Consider the following 13,799-nt stretch of genomic DNA (forward strand, 5'->3'; position numbering starts at 1 on the left):
TGATTAAGTCACTTTGCACTGACCACTGAATACAGCAACTCTTATGATATGGCAACAAGGGTACAGATGTCAAGAATAGCCTTTTCCTCTATGGCATTCAATAGGCTATGCTAGGGTACTATTCCTGAGAACAGTCCACTTACAGTAGCTACTCATAATGCAAAACTCTCCAGACACTTACATTTCATCAAATACTGACCCAAACACTAACTATAATACAAATTAATTATAATATTACACACACACACACACACAATGTGGGACAAACTCAAGAGTCAGGTGGTATGTATGCAAATAAATGAACAGATGATGTTTCCGTCCAAGACCAATTTCTTCAGGACTGAAAAGAAAGGTGGAAGAAAGACAGAATAAAAATGTTGAGGGGAGGGGAAGGAGGATAGGTGATAGGTGAAGCCAGGTGTGAGGGAAAGACAAAGGCTGAAGTAGAAGAAACCTGATGGGAGAGAAGAGTGGATCACAGAAGAAAGGGAAGGAGGACGGGACCCTTAAACCTGTTAGTTTCCTCTTTTTTTGTTTAAGTTTGATAATCTATTAGATTCCATTTTATTTATGCCCCAGGGAGCCCTTGCAGTTTTGCTGATCAGTGCAAATTCTTTTTTGAAAATCCCCCAACATACTGGAGGTTTAATAGTGACAAGTTTTCTATTTGAATTGCCCACCCTCCCCCCCACATCTTCCACTAAATGAAGACATAGGCATTTATAATAAGAGAAAGAGAAAGCTAGTATTTATATACCAGGGTACCTCTGATATAACCACTACTGCCACACTGGAACTAATCAATTTGTGTACAGCATGCAAAAATTATTGGATAATATCTTTTTAATGGCAAGTTGACTGAGGGATGTTAGGGTCAATACAGGAGATACAGCAACTACTCTGATCAAATCAAATAACAGAATATAAAAGGATTGGACTGAACCCAGTATGATTACTGCATATTTATAATAGACAAGGGGAAAATATATGCTGTTTACTTCAGAGCAACAAGTCTCAGATTTCTTGACTTAAAAGATAGATAATATGGATGTAAAAAGTGCAATAATACTATCAAGCTACAGGTGTGTAGACTTTTCATTCATCACCCTGTACCTCAATGTTATTCAGGGCCTTGTGCCTCAAGCATGGACCACTTCATTTTCTGAACAGTTTTATACACTTAAATCATAGTGGGCATTCCCAAATTTGACCTTCTCATAGAATTAGTCAACAATGAGTCAATTTCCAGTAGTATTTGGCAACAGTAGCATTAGAAAAAAAAGCCTGTCACACCTCTACTGAATGCAAAACTGTGGAATAATTGTATAAAGTTATTACGAACTCCTTGGAGCATGTGGAGATCTTCCAACATCCAGGCACTCTTTCTTTTTTTTCTTTCTTTCTTTCTCTTTCTTTTCTATAGGGAAGTTAGGGGGGAGGGGTTAAGGGGAGGGGGGAAGGGTTATATATATTTTTTTTCTATACTTTACTCTGTAATCACTTAAAAACGCAATAAAAAAAATAAAAAAACCTCCTATGCAACTTTGCCATTGAGTCCACCAACCACCCCTCCCCCGCCATTTTACTAGTCAACAAATCAAACTAAAGCAGATTTTTAAAAATGTAGCATCTAACTAAATGGAGGATCTTTTGTTGCTGAGAGCCATATCATAAAAATACATCAACACACGCTCAGTTAGCCAGGCAAAACCTTTAAATATATCACTGGTGATTCATCTTTCCATTCAGTAATTTAACTTTGTAGATAAGTTTGGAAGGTAATGTACGTAAATAATTCAAAGGAGGCTTTTAAACAATACAAGTGGCTTAACGAGCCCTCAAAGTAGTAAGAAGCCATTGTCGACTGCAGAGGTATTCTCACCTTTTACAGAAGCAGTGTACCATCCATAGTAAAATGCCAATGGAAACCAGTATGACGAATGCAGCTATGACAACGTAGAGCACACTCCATTCTAGAAGCAGAGGAAGATTAAAGGAAGTAAATATTTAGAAATGTTACCAAAATACGCATATGTGAAAGTGATTTACTATGATGCACATAGTTATGCTCTACAAGCATGTTGACTTTAGGTCATGTTCCAGACAGCTTGCAACTATCCAGAAGCTGTTGGAAATGTGAAATAAAATTACTTAAGTACTCAGGTGTCCCGGAAGGAGAGAAAAAGAGAAACTTGAAGAAAAAAAATATAGGTGGTTTATTCTGTTAGTTAACACCTTCAAAATGTTCCAACACATTTCTTCAACACTGTAAATCCATGTTGCTTCTTTCCAAATGTATTATTTTTCAAATGCCATTTTGCCATTTCCTAGATAACAGACAAGCATATCCCCCTCACACTGACTCAGATTAACTCATCCACAATCGCTTGTTTTCTTTCAACTTCAAATTTATGGAATAATCTACAGAATGTTGGGAAGTGACAGTGTACCTTGCACCTGCACAGCCACTTCCAATAAAACCCAAGAGTACAGTTCAAGACCTGAGAACATATTTCCTTTCTGTCCCATTAATTTCTCCCAAACTACTTATTTACAAATGCTAATTTATTTAAGGAAAGTGGGGAAGAGAGAGGTACGAGAAGAGAGATTAATAGATAAAGTTAACCTAGAGCACTGCATGGTTTACTACAATGAAGCAAATCAGCTCCAAGTGCATTATGCAGTGAAAAATAACGCACATCAATTTGTTTGCATAAGAGCACAAGATCCAACATTGACCTCACACCACTGTCCCACTCCCCATAGTTATAACATCTATCAATGGCCACTTGAATAATCTCCACAGCTCACTGTGATTTACAATTAAAGATCTCAAAAGTTACAATTACCTAAGAACACATCACAAGAGATTCTGCAGATGCTGGAAAACCAGGGTAACATGCACAAAATGCTGGAGGAACTCAGCAAGTTAGGAATAGAAAATCTGGTTCTTTGAACTGCTCCACCATTCATCAAGATTACAACTGATGTTCAGTGTCAGCATGTTTCAACATTATCATTACATTGCTCTATTTCCTCCACATCCAGAACTCTCACAATCTGTTTCAAATTAACACATTGACTACGCGTCTGCAGTTTTCCAAGCTGAAAAGTTCCAAAGGCTCATAATCTAAGTGAAGAAACTTTTCCTCATTTCAGTCCTAAAACAGCCTATCATTCTCAAACTGTGCCTCTTCGACCTAGGCTCGTCAGACGGGGGAAACATCCTTTCTGCAATCTAGCCCATCAAAGAGAGTAACAAATGGGGAAAAAAAAGTAAATTCTGACTAGCCATTCAAATACTTTAAATATACAGTACTGTACAAAAGTCTTAGGCACATATATATAGCTAGGGTGCCCTAGACCTTTGCACAGTACTGTAGATGACTGATAATACTTCAGTCATTCTATAACTTACCACAGTTGCTTTCTCCATCTCCAAGATGAGTTCGAATGAAGTTCTCCATCCAGAATGGGTCACAGATGCAGCGCTTATTGAAAGAATCACACCGACCATGGTCTGAGCAATTCAGCTGACAAACTTTAATCAGGAGACAGCAAATAGAAGTGAAGGGAGGAGAACAGAGCAGGTTAGTAACAGCTAGTTGTAAAAACATGCTTTTAGACTTTAATTCCCAAGGAGTTATTTTGGCTTCAGTTGCAAATAAATAGAGAACCCATGAAGTATTCTTCTCTAAAAAATGTGAATTTGTATACATTCCCTGTTGGTTCTTTATTCCAAAGTAAATCTAGCTATAATTACATTTCTAAGTTAGTTTTTTAATCGTGAATTTTTTCCAATAAAAATATAATTTAGTTGAGGTAAACCAATTCAATGCTTGTGTGAGAATTATGTCCACAAGGTCTTGCAAACACACTAAGCTGCATTTCTTAATGGCAAGCAAAGATGTGGCTGAGCAGATAATCTAATCGTACATGCATATAGCATTCTGAGAAACAGTCAAACTAATGGGCTGCTTGGTGAGTCAATGCATGGCAACAAAGAATTTAGTATGCGGAGAAATAGAAGGGAGAATAAAATCTTTGTGCCATTAGAAAACATTCCTTGGTGAAATACTGTAAAGAGTTGCAGAAATCCCTCGCAAGGCTAAGCAAAGCAATATGGGCATCAATGAAAGCAACTTCAGAGCTTGAAAGAGTATTTAAGATGTTTTCAATTGTCCTTACAAGATACTACCCTGAGAACTAAAAGTCCCTGAAAATTCTGGAATCTGAAACTTATCTTTACAGGAGCTATGTTGCACATCACATTTGGTTATGAATTACATGATATAAACAAGGTTTACATCATGTAATTCACGAACTACAACATAAACTAGTTCTTTAGTTATGGGTAGATGTAGACATCTAGAATAAATATGCAAATTATAGTGTTACGACAGGGCAGGATACAATATTACATTTGGAACCTTGCATTTACAAACATTAACAAATCTCAACCAAATGATTTTAATTTTGTAAGTCAATTAAATCATACAATTCTTTTAAGTAAATGATTTTGTTTGGCTTAAAAACGGAAAGACTTTTGTGCCAGCTTTGTTTATCATTCAGCAGTCCAAATAGATTAACTTCATTCTATTCATTTGCAACACAAGTACCAAACTTATATAAACATGCTAAAGCCATAGCATTAAGCACCTGCCAAGTTACCAACTAGAACTATGCATCAATATTAATAACACTTAGAAATCAACTAACCCTAACTTTAAATAACCAGATTACGCTTTCCTGTATATTTATGGACTATTAAGTGGCTATTAGGTGGCGGTTTGAGTTAAGATGGGTACATTATCTGTACCTATCTTTCGGTAATGACCATTTCATTCTTACAATTCTCCTTAAGTTGGAAAATACACAAAACGAACTCCACATGCTAACCATACTTCACAATATTATAATACACAGCTTCAAAAGCACACAAGAATGATAAGAACAATTACTAAAAGTGGAGTAAGAGATTAAACCAGTTTCTGCTGTTCACAGGAACACACATATGAACGTAAACTTGACTTTTGATTTTCATAACTTTATAAAAGCTTATGGAAAATGTCCATTGGTCTGATGTTTGTAACCCATGGACAGAATCTAGTAACTAGATGGGAATCATTGGATAGGCAAAGTTATCAGTTATGCTAAAGTCTTCAAATTGAACAAGACAGATTACTTTCCAGTCTGTAATTTCAAAGAGGATTTTACGATACTTTAGAAAGCAGGGAGTTTTAATTTTTCTTAACATATACAACAGGGTTTGACTCAAAGATCAAAGACTTTTTTTAAGGGGTAAAAAAAGGATAAATGAAAGTAATCTCTTTGCACATATCTTCATTTAGTCAAAACTGCATTGGAATGGACAAATGTAAAAAATATATACACGTGCTTTTGTTGAACTATTTACCCTTGCAGATTCCTCTAACGTGGGATAGTGAGATGATGACTGGGCAGGAAACAGGGCTGCTTCCTATCTGGTCTCTAACCTATAACCACCTCAATAAAGGTTTGGAGTTACTGTATAACAAGCACTCAAAAACCCAGAATTCAAAAATAAACGTGTGCTTGATTAACTGGTTTGAAGTTATTCCAGGTACCAAACGAATCAATGCTTTTTATTCATAAAATTGTTTTTAAGATTCTGTGATCGGATTTGATCTCCAATCAAAAGTAATTTGAAACTTTTTACGGTAATAAAATCATATTAACAAGACCAGTTACTCTTTTCAATAATGCCTCCCTTTTTAAAAAGGGAAGTCCAAAACTAAAAAACTTCACTTGCATATATCTATATCAAAAATATCTAATAATTATCACTCACTGACTGTAGATACTTGGAGAGCACGAAAAATTAGGAAGTCTGATTTCTGTTTCCGAAATTTATTCTTCAGTATGCGAGCAACGTCCTTTCCCTTCAATACCTGATGTACCTGTGTATTTCTTACACAGAAAATAATCTGCGTGCTGTGAAAATAAATGAATAGAATCACAAATTGTGTGACTGAAGTGACAATTCTACACTGTCCATGTTTTACATAAATCTTTATCACCCATTTTTCGTAAAAAAAAGATTGAGACAGTCTTTAGACAACAAACAACTGTGAAGGGTCACATGGACCATTATATCTGGTCATCAAGTAAAAGAAACGAAGGAACAATAAATATATTTATGATGCAAAGTCAAATATTTTAAGTATAATAACTGGCATCAATTACTACAGATAAATTATTAACTTTGTCCATTATTATTTAAACTGAAGGAAATGAATTAGACCATAAGACAAAGGAGCAGAAGTAGGCCATTTGGCCCATTGAGTCTGCTCCATGGGTTGATCCAATTCTTCCATTCATCCTCACTCCCCTGCCTTCACCCCATATCCTTTGATGCCCTGACTAATCAAGAACCTATCTATCTCTGCCTTAAATACACCCAATGACTTGGCCTCCACGGCCGCTAGTGGCAATAAATTCCACAGATTTACCACCCTCTGACTAAAGTAATTTCTCCGCATCTCAGTTCTAAATACTGTTGTGCCCTCTTGTCCTAGAATCCCCTACCATGGGAAATAACTTTGCCATATCTAATCCAATCATTCCTCTTCCCACCCTGTCTCTTGAAAAAATGCTATCCCCTTCTCACAATTCCTCCGTCTCCGCCGCATCTGCTCTCAGGATGAGGCTTTTCATTCCAGGACGAAGGAGGTGTCTTCCTTTTTTAAACAAAGGGGCATCCCTTCTTCCACCATCAACTCTGCTCTCAAACGCACCTCTCCCATTTCCCGCACATCTGCCTTCACCCCATCCGCCCGCCACCCCACTCGGGATAGGGTTCCCCTTGTCATCACCTACCACCCCACCAGCCTCCGGGTTCAACGTATAATTCTCCGTAACTTCCGCCACCTCCAACGGGATCCCACTACCAAGCACATCTTTCCCTAACCCCCCTCCTTCTGCTTTCCGCAGGGATCGCTCCCTACACGACTCTCTTGTCCATTTGTCGCCCCCAATCCCTTCCCACCGATCTCCCTCCTGGCACTTATCCTTGTAAACGGAACAAGTGCTACACCTGCCCTTACACTTCCTCCCTCACCACCATTCAGGGCCCCAGACAGTCCTTCCAGGTGAGGCGATACTTCACCTGTGAGTCGGCTGGTGTGGTATACTGCGTCCGGTGCTCCCGGTGTGGCCTTTTATATATTGGTGAGACCTGACGCAGACTGGGAGACTGCTTCACTGAACACCTACGCTCTGTCCGCCAGAGAAAGCAGGATCTCCCAGTGGCCACACATTTTAATTCCATGTCCCATTCCCATTCTGATATGTCTATCCATGGCCTCCTTTACTGTCAAGCTGAAACCACACTCAGGTTGGAGGAACAACAGCTTATATACCAGCTGGGTAGCCTCCAACCTGATGGCATGAACATTGACTTCTCTAACTTCTGTTAATGTCCCTCCTCCCCTTCTTACCCCATCCCTGATATATTTAGCTTTTCCCCCCTCCTTTTTTTCCCTCTCTTTCTGCCCATCACTCTGCCTGTTCTCCAACTCCCTCTAGTGCACCCCTCCCCCTTTCTTTCTCCCTAGGCCTCCCGTCCCATGATCCTTTCCCTTCTCCAGCTCTGTATACCTTTTGCCAATCACCCTTCCAGCTCTTAGCTTCATCCCACCCCCTCCGGTCTTCTCCTATCATTTCGCATTTTCCCCTCCCGCTCCTACTTTTAAATCTCTTACTATCTTTCCTTTCGGTTAGTCCTGAGGAAGGGTCTCGGCCCGAAACGTCGACAGCGCTTCTCCCTATAGATGCTGCCTGATCTGCTGCATTCCACCAGCATTTTGTGTGTGTTGCAGGCCTTTTAACATTCAGAATGTTTCTATGAGATCCCCCCTCATTCTCCTGAACTCCAGGGAATACAGCCCAAAAGTTGCCAGACATTCCTCATACGGTAACCCTTTCATTCCTGGAATCATTCTTGTGAATCTTCTCTGAACCCTCTCCAATGTCAGTATATCCTTTCTAAAATTAGGAGCCCAAAACTACACACAATACTACAAGTGTAGTCTCACGAGTGCCTTATAGAGCCTCAACATCACATCCCTGCTCTTACATTCTGTACCTCTAGAAATGAATGCCAACATTGCATTCACCTTCTTCACAACTGACTCAACCTGGGGGTTAACCTTTGGGGTATCCTACACAAGGACTCCCAAGTCCCTTAGCATCTCTGCATTTTGAATTCTCTCCCCATCTAAACAGTAGTCTACCCATTTATTTCTTCCCCCAAAATGCATGACCATACACTTTCCAACACTGTATTTCATTGGCCACTTCCTTTGCCCATTCCCCTAAACTATCCAAGTCTTTCTGCAGGCTCTCTGTTTCCTCAACACTACCCACTCCTCCACCTATCTTTGTATCATCGGCAAATTTAGCCACAAATCCATTAATACCGTAGTTCAAATTATGTACAACTAGAACAGAGATACAGGGTTAGCAACAAAATGGGGGGAGCTTACATTTAATTAAGAGATCACGTAAGAATGCTTTTCAATGCAAGATTAAATGAGATAAGAATATCCCATTCATAAAGAAAAACACAGTATTCAAGGTACCTTTCATGGACCTTCAAAGGATGCATGAAAACTCTTTTACTTTGTAAGTAGAATCATTGTTAGAATATAAACACAAAACTCCTTACCTCTGTTCTGTGTAGGGCTGAATTTTTTGTACAGTGATATCCGAATCAAGGACACGCAGTAGGACAGCTATTTGCCGGATTAGCATGCCCTTTTGCCTCTCAGTTAACTGGCTGACACTGATATCCAAGATTATTTCCACAAGGTCATTCTTTCTGGGATCTAAAACCAAACAGGAAAATTTTATTTTCATTATTTGAACGAGCACATTTTAAAGTCCAAGATTTGTATTTGGGCTCATTGTGCCTTACCCAAATTCAGCAAGCAATTTTCCATGTAGCACAACAGTAGAGTTAAATGGATGAGCACTGCTACAGAAATTAAGAGCAACATACAGTTGCAAGATGTTTGTGAGCCCATTGCAGTTAGTTGCTTTTCTGCATTAATTACTCATGAAATGAGGTGACTAGGACTGGATGGACTGGTTTTACTCAGAGGTATCAGCACACTAAATGGCTTCCTCAATGCTGCAATCACAGACAAGATTGCAGGACTGAACTCAGAACTCAGCAGTCCTGATGAAGGGTCTCGGTCTGAAACTTGACTGCACTCTTTTCCGTAGATGATACTGGCCTGCTGAGTTCCTCCAGCATTTTGTGTATGTTGCTATCATTTTATGATTCTCATTTCCTCGACTTTACCAATGCCCCAGATCTTGCTATTAGGCATTAGCTTTATAGGACAAACATCTATCTGGCCTAATGACACCAACTCCCAACTCGAGACTAGAGCCGTCTAAATTAAATAACACTTTCTTTAGCTCTACAAGTGCAATCCTCCAAGTACTTCCTAAGACTGAGGGGGTTCAATCTCTTCCAACATTTCAGACTGTAAATTCAACACTTAAACCACCCTTCAGGGAAGAAAACTTCGTCATTTCATTCCAATCTCCCAAACAACTGCATTGTTCCTCTGCTAACACTGGACAGCAAAGATTTTGCTTCCTGAATACTTTTGGGTGTCCCTTATGGATTTTGGGCTGCTGGTCATGAAAATTGCCATGAAATTTCCTTATCATGCACCATTAAAAAAAAAATCGCCTAATTTGTTATTTCTATTCATAATCCAAGTCTATTAAAATGTTGCCCACAATATAAGCTGAAATCATGAAATGCAACTTGTCACTAAAGATTCATTAGCTGCATTCCCATTTTGACTTCTTCCCTGCAAATCTTGGAGTGATGAGCATGGTGAAAAGTTTCAGCAGGTCATTGTGACCATGTAGAAACAGTATCAGGGCAACTGGAATCCATCAATGCTGGCTGATTATTGTTGGACACCGAATACAAAAAAAAATCATCAAAACATTTTTAGCTTAGTTGAACTATTGCAAAGCATCAGCTCCCTTATGCAATTAAACACATCATATACAATAAAAGTTCACTTGTTGTTTCCCCAGATTCCCAAGTGATACAAGTTTGAAATTCTATTTGCGTTCAGCTTCCAGCAGTCTATCATAAACAAATGAGATTTCTGAGGAAGCAACGCTTACAAAATAAAATGTGTCGCCCACTGTAATCATTATAAAGAATTCTCAAGGAGCAAACTAGGGAAAAATAAAGTACATTTTGAATGCTGTGGTAGTGCCAGTAGCTGACAAGAGGTCCAAAAATGCCACTTGAAAAGCAACAAGGAATGTTTCTGGTACACACGCCAATATTCCTCCCTCAACTAAACACAGTAAACAAAAGATGAACCGGTTATTTTCTCACAATTTGCTGATGCATAATGCTTGCTGCACTCATCACATAACAGCTATGGTGTTCCTCAAATAATTGTGATATAATGAATGATGGTTTGTAAGTATTATCAGTTATTGATCCAAAACTTGCTGGGTACCCATGTAAAGTACCAGTAAGTGTGGAACTTGAGTGCTTTAAATAATGAACTTACAAAATCTGAGTCTGCTGGCGAATAGTCAGTGAACTCTTGTTGCCATATCCTAGTATAGAAGCTGGAGAACCTGCCTGTGGATTCTCTGCCAGATCTAAAATGGTGCAGGATCTCAAGAGTAACAAACATTTTACGCCTTCAGGAAAGAAAGTTACGATAAAGTAGTGCTTGTGCTCATGGTTTTTAATTATTTTTAAATTCCCCAGTAAATTTGTTAAGAAAGGATATGAGAAAAAATATTAATAGCTTTTGAATATTTCTGATAATTGAAATATTTTAATTATTTGGAAAAGAACAAAAGCTTTTGACAAAATGCAAAGCCGGACGTATAGTTTTTTTGCATGTTAAAAGTATCTTCAGTTTTGGCAAATGGCATGTTCTTGTTCACCCACATGACTACATTATATTGCACATTGTACTGGGGCAACAGAAGCCCATGCCAACCTGATGCATTAGGCCTTCATCAGATCCTTCTGAATGGTTATGTATAGGACAATTGCATAACCCAACTCTGAACTGTACTAAATAAAATAAAATCTGAACCAACAGCAAAAACAAATTGATAATTATATCCAGCACTTTTCCGGTTCAAGTTAACCTATTCTATTGAGAAGTTCAATAATATAACTTAGCAACTATTTATTTTATGAAGAAATCTAATTATGAAGAAAGACCAATCTTTTCGAAATGAAAAGGTTCAATTTAATGTCCCAAACAGATCACCACTATTACACCCTGAAATGAGATCACCACTATTACAGAAGGCAGTTTTCAGCCAATTCAATTCACTCCAAGAAACTGCTGAGAACACATCGTACAGCAAAAGGCAAGAGACTGACATTATGCTGAAGAGCTGACTACAGAACTTAGCATACTCCTATAGCAGCACTTTTAGAACACAGCCATCTAACCAGTGGTGACAACTATGTCCTGCATAAGGAACCAGACAAACACCATCCTGCTAATAACCAGTCACCCAATTGTCACCAAGTGATGGAAAGCATTGTTAAGTGAAGGCTTCTGCAATAATATGCACACTGACGTCCAATTTGGGTTTCACAAAGAGGATTTCCTCACAGCCCAAAGCCAATGCTGTAAGTCAGTATACTACTAGTGACTACAATAACAGAGAGCAATTTGTGACCTAACATGCCAACGTTAATCAACTTTCTACAACAATCAAATGTATGATAAGACACTTTACTGGTCTGAATGAATGCTAATCCAACAACCTAGATCAGATGATGCAGGAGACAGTAGCCCACTTGAGTGGCTCTCTATCTATCACTTTAAACATTTATTTCTTCCACCCGCTACAGTAAATGCCATCTGCAGTGCAATCTGTATCTATTGAGATACAGCGTGGAATTTGAGCCAGTCGAGCCACTCTGCCTAACATCATCTTCTAAAACAGAAACCTTATTCTCTCCATGCACTGCAGTGCACTGGGCAGCAACCTTGCCACTTCTTTAGCATTTTGTCTTTTTTTGTGTATGGGGATGGAAAGCATGCAAGGAGCTGGCTGGATTTGAACTTGGGACCGCTCCACCTTGAAGTCCAGTGCTGATGCCACTACACCACCGGCCAGCTACATTGAAGACATGATGCACTGGAGTACCTGAAGATTGCCCATTGCATTACAACTTGAAAAAAATAATCACCACTTTCTCCATTATCAATGTATTTAAATCCTAAGGTTGTCAAGCCGAGGAGAGGTAGTGGGGACAAGCTCCCACTACCTAAAAGTGCTCCTCACGGCATGCACCTCAAATAGCCTCTGACAACCAAGTCCAACTCCTGGCCTTCTCGTGTGGCTTAGCCTCTAAGCCTGGCGGAACTGTTTCTACTGACAGGAGAAGGGGCGAAAGCAGGTGCTGGCGCCTTAAAACCAGTCGCTTCGGGTAGATGGAGCTCGTCAGCCTGGGAAGGCAGTCCATCTAAGAGAGGGAAAACTCTGATTTCAAACCTCTGCTGCCTTGCGGCCATACCCACTCATGGGAAAGGCTTTGGCAGTAAACCCTGAGGATAAATCCAGAGTTGGGGTCCCTGAGGCAGTCTGACGTTACCTTCAACCTCGTTCTGGCAACTCCTGCGACGTCACTGGTGCCAAGCTGTATCGGCCCTTGCCCTTCCCTTGGACAACATCGGTGGCGTGGAGAGGGGAGACTTGCTGCTTGGGCAACAGCCGGTCTCCCATACAACCTTGCCCAGGCCTGCGCCCTGGGAGCCATTCCAGGCACAGATCCATGATCTTGCAAGACTAACAGATGCCACCACCACCACCAAATCCTGGAATTCTTTACTAAATTGCATTGTGAGATGATCTGCATCAGTGGAACGGCACACCACCACGTTTGTATGGACAATTAGGGAGATGTGCTTAACACTGGCCTTTCAATAGCACCACATCCCAAAAAGTTAATCCAAAATATGGTTAATAATTTATTTGGCCTGTTATCACATATTTAAGTGAATAAAACCAATTTTCCCGTTAGTCACCAAACTAGGAGTACTGAAGACTAGCTTTTACTTGCCTGGTCTAACTTCCAATGTTGCTCTGTCCATGTGGCTTTCTCCTTTTGCATCAGTTACTTTTAAACGGAATGTATAAAGTCCTTCAACCAAATTGGATAGGAAAAGCACAGGCTGGTGGTCAGAGTTGTTTAGAACGTCCTGTTTAAGAGTAGTGAATGGTAAATAAGAAAATCTGCGTGGGAAAATGTAACTCAAATGCAAATTTGAGACTAGAAGTGATGTGGAACATCAGTAATCAAAGTTTTTATTCGTCCGTGAAGATAAAGGAAACACTTTACAGAATATGATACAGAATGCTTGTCAGGCTACTCATCTGCTCAAATACTTGCTTTCATCTCATTATTGGTTCTTAGAACAATGCTCAGAATTAAAGATTTTCAGACAAACCTTACTGAAGTTGATTATAATAAATGTAACATATTGCATTAAATAATGACTAGAGCAAAAGATGCTTCAAAACTTTCTCACTCAGCTAACTTTGCCAGGAAACTTACTCCAGCTGCGGGACTGCTCTCATCCCTCATCCACAGGTAGCTGACAATCCCCTTGTCATCTGATGATTTTGACCCATCGAGCATTGCTGTGTTATTAGGAAGGGTAATCACAACATTCTTTGCTATCTTAGCAACTGGAGCCTTATTGATTTCTGTAAAAAAAAAAAATTAT

The 13,799-nt window shown here is 39.4% G+C and overlaps 1 protein-coding gene across 4 annotated transcripts in view; it reads right to left on the minus strand.

Annotated features, from left to right (window-relative positions):
* LOC140719630 (dyslexia-associated protein KIAA0319-like protein) overlaps positions 1-13,799 on the minus strand; it is a 91,614-nt gene that overhangs the window by 12,030 nt on the left and 65,785 nt on the right. For 3 of the 4 annotated variants that reach the window (XM_073034376.1, XM_073034375.1, XM_073034377.1), the window contains exons 14-20: positions 13,628-13,779; positions 13,133-13,271; positions 8,708-8,867; positions 5,831-5,973; positions 3,419-3,541; positions 1,883-1,973; positions 1,343-1,417 (exon numbers count right to left, since the gene is read on the minus strand). In XM_073034376.1, coding sequence (XP_072890477.1) covers positions 1,343-1,417; positions 1,883-1,973; positions 3,419-3,541; positions 5,831-5,973; positions 8,708-8,867; positions 13,133-13,271; positions 13,628-13,779 — 883 coding nt within the window. The remainder of the gene's footprint in view (positions 1-1,342; positions 1,418-1,882; positions 1,974-3,418; positions 3,542-5,830; positions 5,974-8,707; positions 8,868-13,132; positions 13,272-13,627; positions 13,780-13,799) is intronic. The other variant, XM_073034378.1, reaches the window with a different exon arrangement.

Source organism: Hemitrygon akajei, chromosome 32 (assembly GCF_048418815.1).
Source record: "Hemitrygon akajei chromosome 32, sHemAka1.3, whole genome shotgun sequence".
Classification (NCBI taxonomy): Eukaryota; Metazoa; Chordata; class Chondrichthyes; order Myliobatiformes; family Dasyatidae; genus Hemitrygon; species Hemitrygon akajei.